Source organism: Pygocentrus nattereri, chromosome 11, assembly GCF_015220715.1.
Source record: "Pygocentrus nattereri isolate fPygNat1 chromosome 11, fPygNat1.pri, whole genome shotgun sequence".
NCBI classification, from domain to species: domain Eukaryota; kingdom Metazoa; phylum Chordata; class Actinopteri; order Characiformes; family Serrasalmidae; genus Pygocentrus; species Pygocentrus nattereri.
In genome coordinates this window covers 8,402,307-8,426,441 of record NC_051221.1, presented here as the reverse complement: position 1 = coordinate 8,426,441, position 24,135 = coordinate 8,402,307, and the positions used below count along the sequence as shown (strand labels likewise).

At 41.8% G+C, this 24,135-nt stretch overlaps 1 protein-coding gene across 3 annotated transcripts in view; it reads left to right on the top strand.

The window, feature by feature from the left end:
• The first annotated feature begins 19,038 nt into the window (after positions 1–19,038).
• tnip1 (TNFAIP3 interacting protein 1) overlaps positions 19,039–24,135 on the top strand; it is a 34,570-nt gene continuing 29,473 nt past the window's right edge. For 2 of the 3 annotated variants that reach the window (XM_017688055.2, XM_017688054.2), the window contains exons 1-4: positions 20,831–20,990; positions 21,780–21,929; positions 22,769–22,857; positions 23,064–23,126. In XM_017688055.2, the coding sequence (XP_017543544.1) occupies positions 20,852–20,990; positions 21,780–21,929; positions 22,769–22,857; positions 23,064–23,126 (441 nt within the window). In that variant the 5' untranslated portion in view covers positions 20,831–20,851. Of the gene's footprint in view, positions 19,161–20,819; positions 20,991–21,779; positions 21,930–22,768; positions 22,858–23,063; positions 23,127–24,135 lie in introns of those variants that run through there. The other variant, XM_017688053.2, reaches the window with a different exon arrangement.

Genomic DNA, 24,135 nt, shown 5'->3' with positions numbered 1-24,135 from the left:
CGTTGCTTGTCGTGGGGTTTCTTCATTGTCCACCACTGGCCGAGCTTTCATGGCTGCTCTCCACTACAAACTGGCCTCGTAAAAACTGTGTAGTCACTATTTGCCGAGAAACAAGCACAAAAATACTCTACGGGCAACTTTTAGAGCATGATTTCTATTCATTTGTTACGTTTAACATGTGGATCTCAAGAATATGCACCTATTTTCACTTCAAACAAACAGAAGGAAAGTCCGGTGATCGGGGGGTGCCTAAACTTTTGCACGCAACTGTAAATTTAAACCGCCAACAAATGCCAGTGAATGAGGAAATAGCTCATTTGTGCTATTAAAACCCAACAATGCTGTGTTACATGAAGTGCAGCCCAGTAAAACCGCCTGTGCTTATTTAGTACTGATGCAGGCCTGCATTCAAATTGAAGGTGAACATTTGGACTCAACCACTGCCTAACAGTGAGTCCCCTGTCTGTGTTTCATAACCACATTCATTCACATAATTCTTCTCATCAACGGGGATCTGTTGCCGTCTGCTTCACATAAGAGAAGCAGAACAATCCTTCATCAATCACTACTTCTATTTACCTTCATTTACATGAGCACCTGACAAAGAGGAAGCCGAGAGAGCTGCTCTGACCTGAGGAAATTCCCTCTTGTAATTCATCTTTTTTTTTTTTTTTTTTTGAGATGTAGTGCAAAAACCTCAGGTTATATATCATCGTCACAGAGATTTAACCAGTCCTCGCTGCTGATTACCCGCACTGTTGGACGTTATCTGCTTTGGGCCTATAGAGTGGTTGGAGCTGCTGACTGTGAAGGTAAAGTGCAGTGAAATGAACCGTGACTGTAGTTGCCCTTCTGTTCTCTCACCATCGTCATGTCAGTCTTGAGCGTGTAAGTCTTGCTTTGAATCTTACTATCTGGCGTCTGCTTCTTCAGTTTTGCACTGGAGCTGTGAAGTTTGTGGCTAACGAGTAATGGAAGCTCTCTGCTAGAAAAAGCCAACATAGACCGACCCACTGGGTCACAGACCCAAAAAAATAGCATATTGTCATTTTAATAAAGAAAATAAAGTAAATCCTTTTTTTGTTGGAGATTTTGAGTTTTTTGCATAATTTGAGCTCGGCTGCTGCCCTTTACATTGTGTGAAGATTTTATGATAGTTAGGCTGATAGAAATGCTCCAAAACGACTTCACATTATCTTCACAGTAACTTGTTGCCATCTTCTGTAAGGTACAACTTTGGAGATGCTTGTTTTTCTTTGGATAACGACGATACGCTGTGTTTTGGATACTGGTACGCCAGTCAACCATCATGTCCACGCGGGTGACCGGCTAAACCTGCACTAGACCACTGTAGACCCGCTATAAAAAGCTGTCCTGGTTACCCACCCTGCTTTAGGCCTGTAGAAATGTTCCTTCAGTGATGTTCACATTGTATGGTCGGCATTTTAGAGTGATTCAGAGGAAAGGCTGAGTCTGGTATTGACTTTAAACTGGTTTATGTTGTTTTTTTCAGGCCTAAATCACCACACACTCTATTGTGCTTTTAATTAAGACTTGCTTGAGTGTTTTCTGGGTCATTCTTCAGAAACATCCACTTCTCTGTCTGTCCATAGGAGTCATTGGTGTTACTGATCTTCTTTGGTGTTACACATAATAAAGGTAATACCAAAGACAAATGCATCTTACAAAAACGGCTGCTGCAGAGCACCAAACCACACGTTGCCAATCATGGAACATCCACTAAAATATGTCATTTCATCCATTTCTTTTCTATTTTTACGCAACTGCCTCAGAATAAAGTGGGTCACACCAGTGACCAGCTAAGAGCTGCATATAAAATCATGAGCTATGTGAGAAAATGTCTGATAACTGAAAGACACAGCGGACTCACCATGAACTTTTCTTCATAGATCCTCAGAAAACAGGTAAAGGGAAGTGAGGTGGTGTCAGTGTGACAAATAAATAATCAAAATAGATTTTTGTGTTCGGCAGTAACACCAGTGACGCGACTCCTGGGGACCACAACTTTCATTGTATATTTTATAATATTTATTGTGCATTTGTTTTCTTTGTATCATTTAATAATCATATATTTCATAGATTATTAGTTAGAATTGCAGAAAAACATGTTTTTTCTTCAAAATATGGCCTCAGCCTTCACACATGACTGTGAGGACCAGCACTTGGAATTTTACAAGATTGGTTTAAAAACCAATGGTGCTAAATTGAGGCTCAAGAAGGTGCAACTGTTAAAATAACCTATTGTTTTATCGTTAAAATGTAAATCAATTGTAACTCTAATGTTTTTTTCACGTGTAGTACAGCTGTAAATGCTACAGACACAAAAAGCGTTTCTGTAGAGCGACTCGTGTAGGAACAGGCAAAACCACGTCCCAGAGCTAAAAACACTGGCAGCCACCTTGAAGGCTGAATTATGCGTGTGCTTTAGTCCACTGTTGTTTTTAATGCTCACCGTGTGTCAGTCTGCATGTTTTAGTCGTGTAAAGGTGGCATTTTTACACTGAGAAAAGAAAAACCATAGAAATCATTGTGTTCCTCTGGGTTCCTGATGGTTTTGTGCTGTGCTTTGCCTTTTTTGATGCGTTGATATCAGAATGTAAAGGATCCTAATGGTTTAACAGGTGACCAGGGGCTGATTCTAAATGCATTCAATGGCTTCCTAAGGTGTTCCAGTGGTCTGTATTGGAAACATTTAAGCCAATTTCTATTAGAAAGCAAAACCATTAGATGTTAATGGTTCTTTTTCAGTTGGGAAGTAAAAGATGAACAAACGCATTAGTGAAAAAATCGAATGAATCTAAATGCAGTTGATCCGCAAAGATGTGTTTGATGGCTGAAGTCTGCTTCTTTAGTTTTGCGCTAGAGCTACCAGGCTAATGTAGCTAACAAGTAGTGGACGCTTATGCCACAGCAATTAGCAAAATGCTAACTGCAGGCCAAAATCTTTACATACACCCAACCGTGTTATTAAACAGACTTACTTATGTGGACACAATGATGTACTGTCAAATATAAGAACTGACAAAAGTTTGTTGCCTTGCTGAAACAGTACAAGTCATTCTGAACCCTGAATGTGGTCTGTACTGTCATTAAAGAACTTGTAAAATAACCCCTCAATTGCTAGAGGGCGCTCCTGAGCGAGTCCAGAATAAGTGGGTTAATAGGGGCAATTTTCGAGATAAAGAACGCATTCATTTCATGAACACAGAACAGCATAAGAGCATTAAGAGCTTTTAAACTCGAGTTACGTGAGTTTAAAACAGTGCCTTATGTATATTCATGACATCGGTGAGTGTGAAGAGCCAATGAGCTGCTCCGCTCTCCAACCAATCAGCACTCGGTAGCAGTAATGCAGCGTCCTGCTGCCCAAACCTTGCTTTTTTGGTGTAATACATCCTTTTACTTTATAAAATGAACGGGAGGTTCTGGGCAAGTGATTAGGAGCTATTTTAACTTTTTGTTTTTAGCTGTTGAGCTCCAATCACTCCCATTCAATGAGGACTTATTTGCGGGTGCCCTCTTCTGTTTAGCAGTCCTGTTTTTGATATAACGGGGGAAATAGGAAGCGGCCAGCCTCCTCATAAACCGGCTCGGGTGTCATGCAGTACCAAAAACCACATAAGCAAGTCAATTTAAAATTAGCAATTCAATAATGTTTTGATTACCCACTAGCTACATTAGCCCTGTAGCACCAGTGCGAACGTAAAGGGGAACTGTTAATCATTCAGTGGTTTAGATGAAAACAAAATCATTCAGAGTGTTTTGATGTGAAATGCGCTTTTCTAGAAAAATAGAGTCAAAATTGTTCACCTCTGTAGTCCCGGAAACCAGATGTCTACGCTACACATATCAGCATTTTATCTGCTGTCCAAAACGACCAGGGACATTCTCCATCAGAGAAGCTGCGATAGATCAGTTGCACTTTGCTGGGTAATGAGCAGTCATGGGCTGGAGGTTAGGGAACTGGAAGGTCATTGGGTTGATCCTCTGTGCTGACAGGACACTGAAGTGCAACTGAGCAAGGTGCCTCACCCCCAACTGCTCCCTGGGAGCTGTAGTGGATAGGGCCCACCACTCCGGGCAAGTGCGCTTACTGCCCCCTAGGGTATGTGCACATGGGTGTTTCACTGCGCAGGTGGGTTAAATGCCGAAAATAAATAGAGAAAATAGAGGGTTTTTTTCCGGAAGTCATTAGAAGTACCAGAAAAGTCCTGAAGTTGTGGCTAATTGTTAAGAAGCAACACAAAAATAAAAAATCCGCACAACTCTACAAACTGAACGAAACACCGACTCAACACCTTTCAAGACCAGTGGAAAAGCACAAATGCTGACTGCTAAAGAAAACTGCTGCTCCCTCTGCTGTATTTTAGGCTAGCAACAACAAAAGCGTGTTAGCTTGGGCTCAATGATCTCAGTAGAGATGTGGTTTTGAGAGGAGACACAGAACCAATCCTGGAGTGACAGTTCGTACTAAAAACATGTTTTAGGCCAAAACTTTATGACAAAACTATCACAAAGCAACGTCTCAGGTTTCAAGCCATGCATTCATAACGTTTTGTGTAATAACTTAGTGGGATGAAGCTTTCAGAGCCCTTCAGCGCTTCAGACGTCTGGTTCCTAGCACTATAATGATGAACAGGTCTGAGTCTGTAAATTTCTCTAAAAACACACGTTTCACGCCGAACCACTCTGAATTATTTTGTTCACATCGAAAGCACTGAATGATTACGTAATTTGCCAAAATTGGTGGAGCTCCCCTTTACGACACCAAACGTGGTTGATTAGGGTAAAATAGTGTAAATTGATTTTCTGCTGAACTACTTCGTTAATGATATTCACGTTGAATGGCTTCCGTTTCAGAGCCATTCAGAGGAAAGATTTGCTCATAATTACAGTGTATTTTATAAGTAGGCAGCCAAAGCAGCTGGAGCTGCTGTATACAGTGGCCTCAAAAAGTATCTGGACACTTTAACACTTGGTAAAAATCACACTCGGTAGATCAGATGACAGGAGGCAGATGGGAATGACTGGAGAAGAACTCCAGCCAGCCTGCACTGAGGGTTCTGTAAAGCCAGAGGTGGAAGGCGTCTCAGATATAGACCTGCTGACGTCTGCAAAGAAATCATGCAACACACCAGCTGCCTTTTGTCTTAGAGCGGCCTGTTTTAAACAAAGGCCACTTGCTTTGACATTTTGTTTCCTAACACAAAGAGCCTAACACATTTTGGAGTGGCACAAAGGTCCAAACAGTTTTCAGGGCCACTGTTGGCCTGCACTGTGCAGGAAGACGCTTGCTATTGTGCACAACCCAAGCTATTCACAATGAGTTTGAGCTATTCATTGTCTGGACGGCGCATTAGGACCAGCATGACGAAGAAAGGCCTTTACAAAAAAGCTTTTCGCTGCTGTCGGAACAAAACCTTGTATCTCCAAAATGGTAACTTTACAGGAGAAGGAAAAAAACCTACTTTTTTCCACGGAACCGGAATTTTTTTCCGACATGGTTTTCGCCGTTTCTTTTGGTCTATTCATCGTGAAAGTTACACACAATGTAAAGGGAGACGTGTATCAAAATATGTCAAAAACTGAAAAACAACAAAAATGGAGATACGAGGTTTTGTTCCGACAACATTGTTTAATTCCCCTCCATAAAAAAAAACCCTGAATCATTCTTAATGTTTCATTATGTAAGGATTGCTTTATGCTTGTGTGTTGCTTGGATGACAATGCGTGTGATCTATGTTGTTTTGTTTTATGTTTACAGAGGAAGATCAAAGACGAATGTCCATCATAGTTGGACAGTGAAGTTGTTCTATTCTATATCCGCAGTGATAGCAGACCAGTACAGCACAGTGTAAAAGTCAGAGGCCACCCTTCATTTACAACCTCGTTTCCAAAAAAGTTGGGCCGCTGTGAAAAATGTAAACAAAAATAAAATGCAATGATCATTTAACCTTATATTCCATTGAAAATGCTCCCAAGTATTCATGATGGTATGGGCGATACGCTCAACTGTGAAGGCGCCATTAACACTGAAAGATATATAGAAGTTTTGCCAACATACGCTGCCATCCAGACGACGTCTTTTTCAGAGAATGGCTTGAATATGTCAGCAAGACAACGACAAACCACATTCAGCATGTATTACAACAGCATTGCTCTGTTTTAAAAGAGTCCAGGTGTTAAAGCTGGCCTGCCTGCAGTCCAGACCTGTCACCACTGAAAACGTTTGGTACATTATAAAATGAAAAATATGACAAAAGAGACCCTGAACCGTTGAGCAGCTGAAATCCTACATCAAACAAAAATGGGAAAAGATTTCACTCAGTTCCCAAATGCTTACAGAGTGTTGTTTAAAGAAGAGGTAATGAAACACAGTAAAACATGCCCCGTCCCAACTTTTTTAGAACGTGTTGTTGGCATCAAATTAAAAAAAACATTGAAATTCCTCAGTTTCAACATATGTTCTGTTGTCTTTGAACTATTTTCAATGAAATAAAGGGGTTAAATGGTTTGCACGTCATTGAAGTTTGGTTTAATGTACATTCTGCACAGCGTCCCAACTTTTTTGAGAATTTTTGAATGTCAGGAAGACGGTGGAAAACATATTTATCAGAAAATGACATAAAAGCCTCAAGTAAACATGACGCCTATTGCTTTTTCAGCATTTCGAGTGTCCACACTTTACCTTTATTTCAGCTTCCACTCTTTAGGGGCGGATTGTTTTAAAGAAATCTGTAGGGAAACCCCCCCCCCCCCCAAGTTCAGTCTTAGAAGTTGCAGTTTCTGGTAATCCCAATTTGGACTCAACAGTCCATAGAAGCTCACTTCACATCGGTTTCGGTGTTCTAGTGCAAATGTTCAGTTTTTTTTCTGTTTTCTTTCTCAGTAACAATGTCTTGACAGCAACACATCCTTTCCGAAAAAAAGTAGTATTTCAAGGCTGTTTTGACGGCAAATGAAATGAAAGGGAGGTGGTCTCTGACTTTACACAGTAAATGCATGTTAGGCTTTGTTCAGCGGGCCCATTAGTGACCCTACAGCCTGTCAGCCAGCTGCTATGAAAGAAGCCCTTCACACATCACTTCACGTCTGTGTATGTCGCTGTGTGTATGTGTGCTTGTGTGCACATTTTGTGTGTGTGTGCGTGCGTGCGTGCATGTGTGTATGCAGCTGTTGTCAGGCCATCTTTGAGTTAAAAGAGGAAAGAAGAAAAAAAAGGCTTGCGAGGGTAGGAAATCCCCTGCAGTAGGCCAACATCCCAGACTACATTGATTATGCTGCAGCAGCAACAACAGCGCCGAGCCCAGAGAAAAACATCCAAATAAATGATCAGGACTGAGCTCTGCAGCTTGACCTCGGCGTCTGCAAGCGCAAACACGCAGAGAAAACGGAGCGTGCAAACAGACGAGTGCAATAGGAGGTTGTGTTCTCTAGTGCACGGGCACAGGCAGCGATGTAGGGAAAAGGGGTGATATAAAAATAAGCACATGCATTCGTATGCACACGTTTGAACATCCCCAGTCAAAACACTTATAGGACATGTTCTGGGCACATTCCAGTGCACAGTTTCTGTTCGCTGAGCTTAACATGCTGGGAAATCTTGAAGCTTGCACACCTTGGTCATTAGAAATATGCATGTGAAATTTTGCTCTGTGCCAAGACATGAGTGGAGAAAAATAGAGCGCAAACATTTAGGCACAGTTAATGACACTGGAACAAAGGTGATGCAAAATTATGCTAATAAAATATGCGCATATTCATTTTTAGGTTCAGCAATAACAGGTGGGTGTGCAAACTCTCTGGCTGCACAGCACAGTAACTGCCCCCCCCCAACACACACACACACACAAATACACACACAAAATCAACATTTATATTAAATAATGTTCATTTTATCAGTTAATTTATTTGATTTTCATGAAAGGAGTGAATGCCTTTCGTACGTCATGTATATTTGCACTAGAAATGCAAAAAGTGTGCAGCTTTAAACAGAGAAAAGTGAATGCAGTTGTTGTGAACTTGGCTGTGGCACGGCATTGAAGGCTGTCATGCTCTTCAAGCTGGCTCATGCATTAAACTGAGTGGCCAACCATAGATTTAATGGGCAAATTCTGATGCCAAACTAAGTTATATGGTACACCAGTCCAGACTCTTATTAAAGTTTTCTGCTGTGTGGTAACACTTAAGTAGGCCGCCTCTTGGCCGCATACCAGGTCCCCCCTTTAGAGCTGAAAATATCAGGGCCTTTCTCTATGTGGGAATTCCCCCTCGTGTTAAAAAACACAGCTAACGCTTCCCCCAGTGCCACCAGTTTCCTTAAAAAACGCCTCACGGACACAAGCGTCATGTGTAGGTGAGTGTGCAAACGCTATGTCTGCGTGTGAATCTGTATATGAATGTGTCTGTAACATGTGCTTTCAGATATGCTTTGATGTCGCCTCACTTTATCTTTTGTAGCTCTGCCTTTGCGCCTGTTTACTGCAGGTTGCTTGACTCAAAAGCAGCATAAAATATCCTGCGTTTCACTGCTGTTGTGGAAAAGCCTTGGGTTGAACCGAAGACTGAAGGCTGCTGGGTTGTTTTGCTGAATCCTCCATTCAGTCACATTATTTCATTCAGATCTGCCGGATTGTTGGATAGACAGAGCTCTATTTACATGCACCGTACAAGCTTAATGTCCATCTACTGCTCTATCTCTTTCTAATCTACCACAGGGCTTTAATTGCTGGGGGTTATTTCTGTCTCTTAGCATTCACAACCACTGCTTTACCCACACCAGGCATGCCTCTGCATAGACTAAGTGCTTTTATACCACAGCTGTTTGCAGTGTTTGTTGTGCTACTTTTACTGTCATTACTGGTGAGTGCAATGTATAGAAAGCTGAAGTGATAGAGCCTGAATACAGTCAGAATATACTGTGAAATGTTAAAGCTTAAAGGGGAGATTTCACTGAACTTTCTGTTTAATTCAGTGGTTGGCATAGAAGTCATTTAATAGAGTTTGGTGTTAAGTGGTGCTCTGTAGAGACTCTTTACAGTGGTGGTTATAGGAACCAGGCGTCGCAGTATTTGCAACACAAATATTATTTGCTATACAAAACCACACACGTCTTCTGAGTGTTTAGATTTAAATGGTCTTAGATGTGAAATAGTTAAGGAACTCTGTGAAGCAGGAGTCGCCCAGTGTGGTCGATCTGACTTGTTATACAAAGTTGATCATGGTAAACGATGAGGAATTTTTGAGGGGACTATTTTGCCTCGCAGTGACCTGCATGTACCTCTCTGCCGTGAACGGGCACCGAAAGGTCACGTGAATTTCACAGGTTGCTTCACGTGTTAAAAATGTGTTACCACGCATGAAAAAAACACGCAACCGCGCGGGAAAGTGTGCTCACGTGGGGAAAAAAAACATGCGATGACTTACGCAAGCATGTTCACGTTCTTGTGAAAGTGCGCTCACGTGTGGTCGAGAAAAAATCACGATAACTTGTGAAAATGTAAACTTGTAAAAACCTGTTCACATGTGGAAAATAACACATCGACATGTGAAAACGTTCGCACGCGAGAAAATTGTGATTATTTGTGAAAACGGTTAAATGCGGGAAAAACGTGATTACATGTGAAAATCTGTTGACGTGGGGGGAAAAACAAACGCGATTCACTGTAAAAACGGGTTCACATGTGGAAACATTGTGTGGTTTCTTGTGTAAACGGGGGAAAAACGTGTGATTTGTTCTGAAAACATGTTCACTTGTGGGAAAATGTGTTTACACGTGAAATCACTTGTGAAAATGGGTTCATGTTGGAAAAAAACGTGTGAAAACGTGTTCGCGTGCGGAAAAGGAAGTGACTACTTGTGCAAAGGTGTTCACATGAGGAAAACGTCAGTGATTGCTTGTGCAAATGTGTTTACATATGAACATGTTTCACTCTTCACGTGAAATATATGTGACTTTTATAGAAGGGCAGACTTTTAGAAATACATTTTGGGCCAAAACTTTATGTGCTGTCTTTTGTAAAGCACTCAGACATCAGGCAGTGCACTTGCAACCATTTCACGTAAGGACGTTTTGCGAGGGAGCTTTTAGGTCTGGACGTCCTGTTCCTATCAGCACCACTGTGAACCCTTCTGACTCTGTAAATTTATCTAGAACTGAGCACTTCACACCAAACCACTTTGAATGACTTTGTTTACATCTTAACCAGTTAATTATGCAGAAATTTAGAAAACAGGGGAAACCCCCCCCTTTTTATGTAACTATGCCACACATTTCCTTTCAAACAAATAGAGTCAAGTCAGCAAGTACGGACTTCGCTACCTCAACGTAAAGTGCCATTGCAATTAATGTCAGCACAATTTCAGTTTGGTAGCCAAACATCCCCCCCGGTTCATTTCCTTTGAGTAGAAGTACATATTAGTACATCACTGGATTCTGAATGCTACCCCCAAAACCACAGTCGTTTTCTTATCCCCACAAGATGTCACTATTTATTTCCACACTTCTCAGAAGTGGGTTTGCAAAGAAAGCATAACCATAACTTTTAACGCACGGTGGCCCATAAGAATGGCACTGAAGACCTTATAAGAGTATATTGAGGTCATTTATTTTATTGTGATATTACAGTCAGATGATGTCTGTAGCCTCACGTAGGCCCCGTCACAGTGGAATTGCTTCATTGCATTACTGAATTTGATATCGATCGCATTTGATTTCACACTGATGAAGGAGGCACAGTGTTGTCACAGACAAAGAAATACAAAATGACGCTCAAATAAAAATACTTTTACCATAAAGCCGCTTTATTAGAAGTGTAAGCAGCACAAAACATCACACTGCAGTCATTGCTATCATTAAAAAAGACTGTGAACAGCACAAAATACCCATGTCGTACATTTTTATTGGATTTTGTTTTTCCCTTGAGGTCCACTTATAATACTTCAGTGGTTTTATACGCTACAGATGGTCATCGTTTATTTCTAAATGACCATTTTCAACCTCTCTTTATCCGTCAGACCTGAACAAGCTTCTGTTTCTGTGCCTTTAAGACGGGTATCACATAAAGGAGCTCTGGTTTGCTGCCTCCTTAGTATCAGTGGGAGGGGCTTAGCTGCTGCAGGATGAGAACTTGGATATATGTAAATGAGTTTTTTTGTGACATCACAGGAATAAAATGGGCTCTTCTCACAGCTTAGTTTCCATATAAGGGCTGTATGGACTGAGAAGCAAATGGTATGTTTTGAAACTTTAAATGTTTACATGCAAGCCCGTTTCCAAAAAAGTTGGGACGCTGCGTAAAATGTAAATTAAAAACAACATGCAATGATCTGTAAATCATTTAAACCTTATATTGGATTGAAAATGGTACAAAGGCAACAAAGAAAATGTTGAAACTGAGAAACTTTATTGTTTTAATGAAAAATGTTTGCCCATTTTGAATGTTAAGCCAACAACATGTTCCAAAAAAGTTAGGACGGGGAAACAAAAGGCTGGTAAAGTTGTGTAATGCTAAACAAACACCGGGTTTTTAATTACCAACAGGTCAGTAACGTGATTGAGGGGGTCACCACTCTGTGAAAGACTGGGTGGGAAAATAGTGCAACAATTCAAGGAAATCATTTCTCAATGTAAAATATCAAAGATCCGACTATGAAAAATGCTGCCACCTTCTCTGGGACCAATCTCATTTAAAATGGACTGAGGGGAAGTGGAAAAGTGTCAACTTTTGAAGTTCTTTTTGGAAATCATGGACACTGTGCCCTCCAGGGTAAAGACCACTCAGCTTGTTATCAGAGCACAGTTCCCATGTTAGCATTCATGATGGTGTGGGGGTGCATTAGAACGTATGGCATGGGTGATGTGCACATCTATGAAGGCACCATTAAGACTGAATGACATATACACGTTTTGCCAACATAAGCTGCCATCCAGACGACGTCTTTTTCAGTGAAGGATTTGTTCATTTCAGCAAGACAACGACAAACCACATTCTGCATGTTTTATAACAGCATTGCTCTGTACTAAAAGAGTCAAGGTGCTTAACTGGCCTGCCTGCAGTCCAGACCTGTTACCACTGAAAATGTTTGGTACATTATGAAATGAAAAATATGACTGAGGAAACCCAGAACGGTTGAGCAGCTACAATCCCATATCAAACTAGAACGGGAAAAAATCTCCTCAGGTCCGAAACGTTTACGCAGTGTTGTTTTAAAGAAGAGGTGATGAAACACAGCGGTAAACAGGCCCCCGTCCCAACTTTTTTGGAACATGTTGTTGGCCTCAGATTCAAAATGGGCAAATATTTTTCAAAAAACAGTCAAATTTCTCAGTTTCAACATCTGTCATGTTGTCTTTGTAGTATTTTTAATGGAATAGAGGGTTTAAATGATTTGCACATCGTTGCCTTTTGTTTTTATTTACATTCTGCACAGCGTCTCAACTTTTTTGGAAATGGGGTTGTAGATGCAAAACACTATTGCAAGTAATATAGACTTCATCATTATATAGTAATATAGACTAAATCATCCCACACTGTGACGGTTTATGTGATTTCTCACGCTGTATGACACTGCAGTCTATTGAAATGGACAAAAAAAAAAAACAATATTTGGACTTTAAAATGAATTTTAGTGTTTCTAGCTACATTTTTTGTCCATGTTTATAGACGACAATAAATCTGTGTCAGAAACTGCTTAAGCAAGTCTGTATGATTATATATTATTATATTTATTATATAAAGGGCCTATTATGTAAAATCAAATGCAAAAACAGACTCTTTTCACTGTTTTTGTGATGTCACACTTTCTCAGGCTGCAGCAGTTTAGTCCTGTCCATTCACACCAAAGTTTTAAGGAGGGTTTAGACTCAGACTGCTTTTTGAATGAGGCACAATGTAGGACAGCCAGTCATTTTTCAGTTTTTGACATAATTTAAAAAAACCCTACTGTCCTTTACCTTGTGTATAAATTTCCTGATGAATGAACCAAAAGAAACAACACAAAATTCCATGGAAAACGTCTGGTTCCATTGACTTACATTGAAAGTAAAGCAGGTTTTTTCCTTCTCCTGTAAAGTTACTATTTGGGGGATGCAAGCTTGTCTTCTGACAACAGCGATATATCAGTCTTAAAGGCACAGTAACTAAAACACGCTGTTTACTATGACCGTTAAAGGGAGGCAAGATAAAAATGAATTATGAGCATTTTTGGTACATAACAACCAAAGGTCATGTAGATGAGTATCAACCCAGAAAGAGCACCCATTTTTTAAATAATAATAGTTATAATTGAAATAGTTCCACCCGATGACTGCTGGGATAGGCTCCAGCACCCCCCCGCTAACCTGACGGAGAAGCGGCTTAGAAAATGGATGGATGGATGGATGGATGGATGGATAATTGAAATACTGTGTAAACATCACTACATTGTTTAAATGTGGCCTTCGCTCCCCAAACAGTCCAAAAATGAACACCAAGCTGCAAAAACAGGCTGTTTTTAATTCGCTGTTTTTGTGATGTCACACTTTTTTAGGCTACAGCAGTTTAGCCCCACCCACTCAAAGCAAAGTTATAAGGAGTGTTTTAACTCAGACGGATCTTTGAACAAGGCACGATACGGGACAGCCAGTCAGACTGAAAGGCACAGTAAATTAAAACATGGTGTTTGAATACAAAGGATAAAGAGAGGTTGGAAAAAAGGCATGACAAAATGGATTATGGGTATTTTATGTGCAGAATAACCAAAGGACCACATGAGTGTCATAAAGCAGAGGAAGAAGAAAAAGGGGGGGGGTAATAAGTACAAGAAAAATGTGGGATAGGATCCCTTTAACAGCTGAAGCAGACTGAGACCAGCGTGAGACGATTTAGATAGAGGACGATAAGGGATTGTTATTGTGATCAGTGACGTCCTGCTTTCCTGAGTACATCATGATTAGTACTTCTAGAACACTGCTTTATTCTAGAACACTGCTTTATTCTAGAACACTGCTTTATTCTAGAACACTGCTTTAGTATACACACTTAAAAAGGATGGTTCTTCAAGGGTTCTTTAGTAAAGAAAATGGTTCTAGATAGAGCTTATTCAGCGCAGTGTCCCTCTATGAACTCTATGGACTGGGGAGTGAATGGCACGTTTTGAAAGTGTATCCATGTTTACGTACTTTTTAAAACTCCTTTATTATACAATTTGAACGTACGCTTAGATGTAGTCAAGCAGGCAATGTTTGGTCTTTCTAAAAAAATTAATAGAACTATTGCAAGCATATAATTATAAAGCTCAAAGTTCCAGTTCCTAAAATAAGACTGGCTGAGCCACGTTCGAAGTCGAAAAGTATTCGCTCGTCTGGCTTCACACACATATGAATTTGAGTGACATCCCATTCTTAATCCATAGGGTTTAATATGAAGTTGACACACCCTTTGCAGCTATAACAGCTTCAACTCTTCTGGGAAGGCTTTCCACAAGGGTTAGGAGTGTGTTTATGGGAATTTCTGACCGTTTTTCCAGAAGCACATTTGTGAGGTCAGACACTGATGTTGGACGAGAAGGTCTGGCTCACAGTCACCGCTCTAATTCATCCCAAAGGCGTTCTATGGGGTTGAGGTCAGGACTCTGTGCAGGCCAGTCAAATTCTTCCACACCAAACTGGCTCATCCGTGTCTTTATGGACTTGCTTTGTGCACTAGTGCGCAGTCATGTTGGAACAGGAAGGTTGGCGTCCCCAAACTGTTCCCACAAAGTTGGGACCATGAAATTGTCCAAAATCTCTTGGTGCTGAAGCATTTAGAGCTCCTTTCACTGGAACTAAGGGGCCGAGCCCAACTCCTGAAAAACAACCCCACACCATGATCCCCCCTCCACCAAACTTTACACTTGGCACAATGCAGTCAGAGAAGCATCGTTTCTCCTGGCAATCGCTAAACCCAGACTCATCCAGCAGATTACCAGATGGAGAAGCGTGATTGGTCACTCCAGAGAACACGTCTCCACTGCTCTAGAGTCCAGTGGCAGCGCTTTACTCCACTGCACTCAACGCTTTGCATTGAGCTTGGTGATGTAAGGCTTGGATGCAGCTGTGCGGCCATGGAAACCCATTCCATGAAGCTCTCTATTTTCACGACTAGACTTGTTGCACAGGTGGCGTCCGATCATGGTACCACGCTGGAATTCACTGAGCTCCTGAGAGCGACCCATTCTTTCACTAATGTCTGTAGAAGCAAGAGTCAGTATTTAAATTCCTCTGTAGTGCACTATGTAGGGAGCAGGGAGGCGTCTGAGATTCAGCCCCAGCGTGAGGAAAGTGGCGCCCTCAGACTGGCAGAAGACTCGCGGTGGTGATTTGGTGGCTAAAAGGTTCTTATAAACTGAAGGTATTTACATTAAGCAGTGCTGTGTTATCACATGTTCACTGTTATACAAAAAGAGGTTTTAAAAATCATGAAATAGCTGCAGTTCACAGCGACGGGCGGCCAAACGTTCTCCTCCTCGTTCAGCGGTACATGGTTGCTTAGCAACAATACCGCACTCTAAAGGAACTACATGTGTTGGCAGAATACATGTTTATGTTGGTTATTATTGATAATAACTTAAATAATTGTCTAAAATGTTGTGTATATGAATATAATATATACGAAGGGAGTTTTTTCCCATGATAAAATCACCGTAACCCAGGGCCTCTCATGGATTATTGCTTTAGTTTACAATACACAAGCTCCTATTTCTTAGCTAGCTGACAGTGAAGCCCCAGTGCTAAAGCTCAAAAAGTGCACTGTAGACACCAAGCGTGACTGTGATTTGGTGGAAAGTGTCTTTGATTCTTCACTGAAATGTTTCTTTTAGCACGAGATTAAATTCTCCAGCTGGAGATCCACATTCTCCAGCGTGGCCTCTTCCACACACTTAGCGTTGGGGGCGGTCATGGCTGGAGGTTAGGGAACCAGCCCTGTGACCGGAAGGTCACCGGTTTGATCCCGAGAGCCGACATTACTTGTCTGAGGTGTCCTTGAGCAAGACACCTAACCCCCAAGTGCTCCCCAGGCGCTGCGGATAGGGCTGCCCACCGCTCTGGGCAAGTGTGCACACTGCCCTCTAGTGTGTGTGTGTGTGTGGTGATTCACTGCATGGGTGGGTTAAATGCGGAGGTGAAATTTCCCCATTGTGGGACTAATAAGGGTCACTTAACTTAAAGTTAGCAGTTCACCAGCTGGTGCATCCCAGTTTCAGAGTGATGGTGAGTGTTATGCCCAATCCCATTTCTTCTTTTTACCTCACCCCTTGTTTTGGAGTGTCACCCTAACCCCTTGGAATGGAGTTACAAAGGGCAGTGGACAAAAAAAAGACATCGCTTCATTATCAGCTACTAGCGCTGCTCTGTAGGCGCCCCTGCTGGTCTACAGTGACAGAGGAGGGTAAAGTTCAGCTCCTCACTGCTGGGCTTTAGTCACATTTAGAGCATCACATGCTTTCAAAGTGTGTGTGTGTGTGTGTGTGTGTGTGTGTGTGTGGGGCAGGGAGGGGGGGATTATTTATTATCGCCCACCTCTAATTCTTCAGTGATGTGAAGCTGAAGTCAGATATTCTCCAGCTTCTTGTTAAAATTTTCCAGTTCCAGCTTAAATGGTGCAGCAGTTTAATTCTGGAGCTTCAGGCTTCAGAACTGCTGGACTACTTAAGGTGGAACGGGAAAGTTAGCTAGCTAGCTACCAAGACATTAGCACGATATCAGTGATTTTTCATTGGATCGGGCCTCCTTTTGTCTCCTTTTTCAACGATTGCTGGTCTATTCTACAGTAAACGCTGATTATGCTTGTACGCTGTAAACCGAGCAGTGAAAGTACAGTCTGCAACTCGAAAGGCTCAACAATAAGTAATAAAAAATGAACTGTATTCCTTTCCTCACAGATTTAGCCCACTTGAAGGACTACAAGTAAAATCATCAGCAGAAAACCTTCAAAATGGTCTTTAAGCTTCCTCTTTGTTCAGAATTCAGAGAAATCAGCGTTTCACTGTGACGTCCAAAACACCACGTTGATGGCAAACCAAGATCGTTGTTATTAATAACTGCTGCTAACTGCAAAAGTTCCTTCAGAGCCACGTTTCAAAAGCTAATGCAGCCAGGCTGTTAGAACTAAGTCATGCGCCGATTGCTATTTCCAGTACATTTGAAAGACAAAAGCCATTGAAACTGTGGATGTTAGTCTGCGCTGCTGCAGAAGTCACACAGACTCAGTCCGTCTTTAAAATTCTTAGATTAACACATCTAACAGAATCAATACTTGGCCTGTGGCCTAAGTCACGTAATTGTGAAAGGTCCTAATTTTCCTTTGGCTCATCCTTTTGGCTGTGGCTCTGTCCCTGGTCTGATATGACTGCTACGAACTCTAACAGTTTACTCTGGTGATGTACACGTTTACGTCACTTGAGAAATTTCTTGGGAGCAAAGCTTCTAGTGTTAGCCAATACTGACAGCCTCATAGCTTAGACGTTACTTCATACCTCTTGTCTGTTTCATTAAGTCATACGTTTCACAAGCGATCTGAACATCCCATTGTCTAAGTAATGAAACTCTCGACTGACTGGTCCTGACTGGACCTCATACAGGTCCAAGCAAAAGTGTCCAGTAGCGATCCTTGGACCCTTGGTTATAACATGAATAGGCACTACTACCCTTATTAAGGGTCTGTGAATGCTTTAACATGAGCGTTTTTAATGGTCGTTGGTTATGTCGAAAACACGTTTAAGACGATTAATAAGCAGTTATAACATGTTAATAAAAAGTGAGCCGCTATATTTGACGAATATGAATGTGTGATGAAGCCCACGTGTTTAATGCTGGAGAGAAGACGTAGCAAGGTCACTGCACAGCAAGGTCATTACTGCTTATTGCTGATTTTAACATATTCATGACCAGTTAATAAGCATTAATGAGCTAAACTTGTAGTGTTTAGTTTAAGTTAGTCTAATAAGTTATTTCACAGCAAACGTTTCTTAGCTTCTTGTGGATATTTAGAGCAGTGAACTGACACTGATCGACTGTATGTTTCATTACAAAGAGTGTATAATCAGTCCTGTTTAACCACAGTTACTGTGAAAGGGTCAGAAATCATAGAATAATAGAACTTTCCTCATTTTTACAACTTATGAAAGCTCAGAAAAGCAACACATAGAAAAACAACGTGTCGTGATGTGTATTAGGCATCTTGAAAATTACTTGGAGTGTGGCGATGCTATGTTTTTGCCATATCGCCCAGCACATTACTATTACAGCCGTCATTATAACTATTGTTATCGCCTGGCAAAATACATTATATGTCCAAACCACCGCATGGCTGAAATAAAGGGTATTGATATTATAACTTCATCAGCCTTTTTTTTTTTATTTCTGTGTAATTCCACTGCTGAGGTGTAAACAAAGTCAGTCAGAGTAGTTTGGAGTGAAGTGGTTCATTGTTGAGAAACTTACAGACTCAGATTTCTTCACAGTGCTGGTGATGGGAACCAGATGTCACAATGTCAAAACGCAAATATAGCCACTGTGTTTACTATCCAAAACGGCTTTTGTTATGATGATGATAAAATAGACCTAAGTCTGAAAGAAGGGCTTTATTTGTGCATTATTTTGCCTCCTGTCCATTATGGGTGCATTTTAAAAGTATGCATTAGGCCGAAACCCTATAACACAAGTTTTGTAGAACAATGTTTCAGCCCATTACTGAGTTAAAGCGGCTGTTTTAAAGCAGGAAAAGGTCTAAATGGAGCAGAGGGGTGAGAAACTTTGCTTCAAGTTTGGTGACTACTGACTTTGGGCCCACTGTCGCTTTAAAAAATGATAAAGAGCTGAAAAACGGAGCTTCGCCATTGGGCCGCCGTTCTGCCAACGATATCTCACCATTGGTCCACTCAGCTGGCAATCAAAGCTTATGGCCCGTTGGCCCTGCCCACTGTAGATCCTCATTGGCTAGCTTGACCGCCCACCGCAGCTTCTCATTGGCCCGCAGCACTGTCAGTCACGGCTGTTTACATCAGCGTTGTTAGGTGGAATTTCCCCGGTTACGCCGCGTTTCTGCCGATAGGATCGGAGCGGAGGCTCATCTCATCTCATCGCAGCGTCTGCTGCCTCCGACACACGGCGACACCAGGTCAGAGAAGAACAACGAAAAACAGCCATTTTCGCAGCTGCTGCGTGTCTGAACGTCCTGGCCGTCGCGTTTGTGAACCGAACCGGCGATTTCAAGGCGCCGCCGCGGCGCTTTAATAACTTAGCTAGCCTAGCCTCGTTAGCGTAAACAGAACACCTGCCGTTAGCTTGATGCTAATCTACTGTTTACTCTAACGCTGCGGGCGAAATGGGGCTCGTCGTTTTCTCCTCTAGCGTTACCTGCTTTGTTTTCGTTTGGGCTCTTCGTGGAGGAGACACCGGGGAAACGAACCCTGATTTAACGTTAGCTGTAAAAATGCGTCGGCTTTGCTGTCAAATAATAGGACGAGGCTGAAGTTGGGCTTCGCATTCGCCAGCGTCTTGTTCGAATTTTCCCGTTCCACCTTAAATGGTGCAGCACTTACAGGCGCCAGTATGTAGCTGCTGCGCCATTTAAGGTGGAACGGGGAAATTGAAGCGAGAAACTGATTCAAGCCTCGTAATAATAGGCTAGCTTGATGGCTGGCTGGCTGGCTGGCTCTGTGTTTCCACCGCAGGGCAGTTTAGGTGCTGTAGAACAGAATAATAATCAGGTTGTCGTTATCAGGCTCTTTGTCTTAGTTATCAGATCCTCAGGAGCTGCGTTGGACTCATTATCATCACGCAAAGGAAAGCGAAACGCTTTCAGTCGGTTCGCTTTCTCTTTAGACCTCAGTGTGGCGCGTTGAAAACGGCATAACTGCACAAATTCAGGTTTTTTTTAGCCTGGCTGTCTTTCTTCAGTGGGAGTGGGAGCTGAGAGAACAGACATCATGAACAACGGAGGGGGGTGTACGTGTGGTTTTGAAGTCCACGTTTTGAATGACGAAGGCTTATGATGAATACCATCCCCATCGTGTAGAGTGGCTGAATCCACCTTAGCAGTTGTGTGGGGGGTACTCTCCAGAACAGAAATAAGAAGGTGCACTCTTAGGAAAGATGGTTCTTTTAAGGGTTCCGTAGTAAAGCCAGTGGTTCTGTTTAGAATCTCGTTTCATGCTTAAATGGTTCTTCAGATTGATGGAGAATGTGTGGATTCTAGACAGGACATTTGGTCTGTGTAGCACCAAAAAGGCTTCCTCTATTGTTTACTATGTCAGGCTTGTAACAACAGAAGAATATGTTTTGGCGCTCTATAGAACCATTTTTTAAAAATTTCTCTCTAGAACCATATACAGCACACTGTCTCTCAACGTGAAGAATGATTGCACCATGCAGAGAACCGTTAGTGTTCATGGTTCTCAATAGAACCTTTCCCTTTTCTCAAGAACCCTTGAAGCACTGTATATTTTTAAGAGTGTAGATGATTCAGCTGGGCTTTTAATAGTGTCTGGCCATGTCGTCAGTTTCAGACACTTTCAGTGCATGTGTTTTTATAGTGGTGTATTCAAATGACCGGGGTCTAAAATACCTATAACAGAAATCCCCAGCACAGGATTATTCAAATGGCTCTTTTTTGAATTGTAAATGGTCTGTTGGTTTGTGAGTCCATTAAAGCCTGTAGGTCAGCTTTAGGGTGACATGCCATTAGCTTTTTTGTTGTTGTTGTTGTTGTTGTTGTTGTGGTTCTGAATGTCCTGTTGAGCAGCTGTTCTGATTCAGGCTGTCTCTTGTGTCTCAGTGCAGGGAAGCATGGTAAGTGAGTAGGCGGATATGGATGGAAAGGGCCCGTATCGGATCTATGACCCAGGTGGGAGCGAGAGTCAGGCCAAAGACGAGGCCAGCAGCTATCGGCAGCTCCTGGAGGAGAACAGTGTCCTGAGAGAGCGTATGAAAGGCCTGAAGAGCCTGGGTGAGTCCATAATTTCTGCGCTCTTACCCTGTGTCACTGTAGAACAGCGGCGTTAGATTCCAGCCCTGAAGGGCCACAGTGCTGCCGAGGTTAGGGTTTTCCCTGATTTGATGCGCCTGTTCCAGCTATTTATCCAATTTCCAAGCACTTGAAGGGATACTCTAGCAGTTTTCAGCCTAATCTCTTTCTGCCATGTCCGTAGCATTCGGTCATTTCCTGCGGAGAGTGATTTTTCTCTATTCCATCTACAAGAACAGAGAATCCATTGACTCCAAACATGATTATGATAGAAGCCAATGGACAGGTACTGTTTTTCAGGGCAGGCAAATTATTCTCCATGGTAAACAGTCTCATTCTATGGACGCAGCAGATAAAAAATAGGTCGACGACACTCCAATGTTCGTGTAATAAGCTGAAGTACATGTATTTCTTTGTGGCCTCTGAGCCTGAAGCATATGGTTGCATTTAAGAGTCATCACAACAAACCAGTTGTACAAGAATCTTTTAAAAGACCAAGCTTTTGCTTTTGTGTTTGGAATGATCTCATCTGGTTGCCTACATCAGCTTCGGAAAGATGTGATTAGACTGGTTTTATTGTGGGGTCAGAATGCAGCTTTTCCTGATTGGCCTTTTTTGGCGTAGCGCCTTGACTCACGGATAGGAATCAATCGTGGCTCAGCGTCATGGTAACTGCAGACATGTGACCTAAGAGAAACTCAGGAGATGATATTTGCCCCGGTAGTTGCCATACAGCCAATGTCAGTGCGTGTTTTGGGTTTTGGCTGACAGGAGACCTGCTGGAGGAGTCTCAGACGGAGGCGTCTAAACTTCGGAAGCGCGTAGAGGAACTGGTCCGGGATAACGAAGCCCTGAAGTCCTCCACCTCCAGCTTTGCCTCCAATGTTTGTATGGGAGCGCCTGTTCAGACGGACACGCAAGGTAAGTCTTATATAAGGCAGTAATTAAAGGCTTTAAAACTAGACAATTGTAGGGAATTTGAAAGGGGTGCATAATGTGACTAATGGAATCCGCCTGTCTGTCTGTCTGTCTATCTATGTATCTGTGTAACTATCTGTCTCTCTCTCTCTGTGTACCTGTCTCTATTAATCTATCTCTCTATCTCTGTATCTACCTACCTATCTGTCTTGATATGTCCCTCTTTTTATCTCTGTCTGTTTTTCTATTAGAAGTGTAACGGTTTACAAAGAAATTCTAGATCTAATACATTTTTAGATATGGCAAAAATAAGAGTGGCTGAAATTGTGCCCTGTATTATTTTTAATACGCTGCTGTTTTCATTTGTTAGGTTATTAGAACTGCTGCCAAATTTGCGACGGCACAAAGCCAGTGGTGGTTTACAACAGTGTCAGTGTTGCCTTGGTGAAAGTGGCATTGCTGCCTTTGGGCGAGTCGACAGTGTTTTGAACGCGCACTATTGTTTCTGCTATTGCGTTTTCATTAAACATTTTCATTTTTATGATTTATTTGTTTATTTTGTACATGGACCACTAAGTCTGGGCTTCAACTGCTAGCATTCAGTGCCCTTGCTTCCGCAAGAAATCACCGCTGCGATTTGTTCCACCACTGCGTCCAACAGCAAAAGTTTAACCCTCTGACAGAATATTTTGCTTCCTGTCGACGGTAGAAAGTTTCACGACGGCCCATTAGAAATCACTTCATTGTCTGGTTTGCCGTGTAACATTTCGAAGTGGCATGGCAGTGTGTTGGAGGGGCAGCTGGTTGTATGATGGTTTACAATGGCTGTTCTGATCCCTTAGGTCATGGGAAGCTTCTCAGTCACCCCACGTCTGCCAGAGCTGACCCCCGTGATTGTTTGAGTGGAAAAACGGTTCAGCCAGAAGCCACTGTAAGTACGCAATGTATAAATCCACAAACCATTATCATATCCATCACTTGCACTGCTATAACACTTTGTTATGTAAGTGTGGGTTCTCTCATCTGAGCTGCTTGTCAGTGTTGCTATGTCAGGACATCAAAACATCCTTTTCCGAGCAGATATGCATGACCCCGACAGAGCGGTGTTGTAATCCTGTGCATTTTCTCGTGTTGAAGGAGCCCTCTTCGCATTTCGAACTGGTGAACATGGAGGACAAGACCATCACAGAAACTCAAACGGTGAGATTTTTGGGGACGTGTGGAAAGTCTGGGCAGTTCAAGCTTTTAAAAAGGGATGTTTTGTGCTCTTTAATGAGGAGAAGGCACGTGAGCTTCTCATCGCTGTGGCTCTCTAGCTGTCCCTGCGCTTTTCCCTATGTGCTACTTCTCAGCTGCTGTAGTGACTCAGTGGGTTTGCATGGGGGCCGAGTCAGCTGTGACTCAGGGTGGAAACTCCAGGATTTACTCGAAGCAGGAAGACACTTGCAATCGTAGGAATTTCTCTTTTGGACACATTTAAGAGGGAAAACGTGTTGCCTGTTTTGTGGGCGCTCAATTTCTTCACGATTTTCTGTTTTTTTTTCTTTCTTTTCATTGAGAATATTTGAGTTACAGTTCCAGGTAAAATGATCAGGGATACGCTGCTAAATTTCAGTTCCTCTCTCCATGAAGTAGAGATATTGGAGAAGAGATAGAAGAGAAGTTATCGGCAGTGAGAAATACAATTTGTAGTTGTGTAGTATTACTTATTATAATAATAATAATAATAATAATAATAATACGAGGAAGAGTAACAATAACTTTATGTAACATAAATGCAGTTTAAACCTCTCCACAATATAAAGCAGTGAGAGAACATAACTCATGAGTAAAAAATAAATAAGAATAAAAACAGAAAATAACAAAAGAATAAAATAAAAACTTAGAAGTGAGGACGTTCTGTCAAAAGTGTTGATTCTCAAACAATAAGGCACTTGTGTGTCTAAGTACATGAGGAGAAATGTATTATTTTGATTGCAATCATTGAAATTATTATGTAATTAGAAATGACATTTTAATAGCATGACAAAATGACCGTAACCATTCTTAAGATTTAAGAGATTACAGTTAGAAGGTTTCATTACAGGCAGTGGTTTAATTGAAAGAAACATGAAATCTGTTAACCACAATAGCACAGAAGTACTGACTTCTGTTGTTCTTGGTGCATATTTGTGATATTCAGTTGGAATTATTTGACATTTTAATCCCG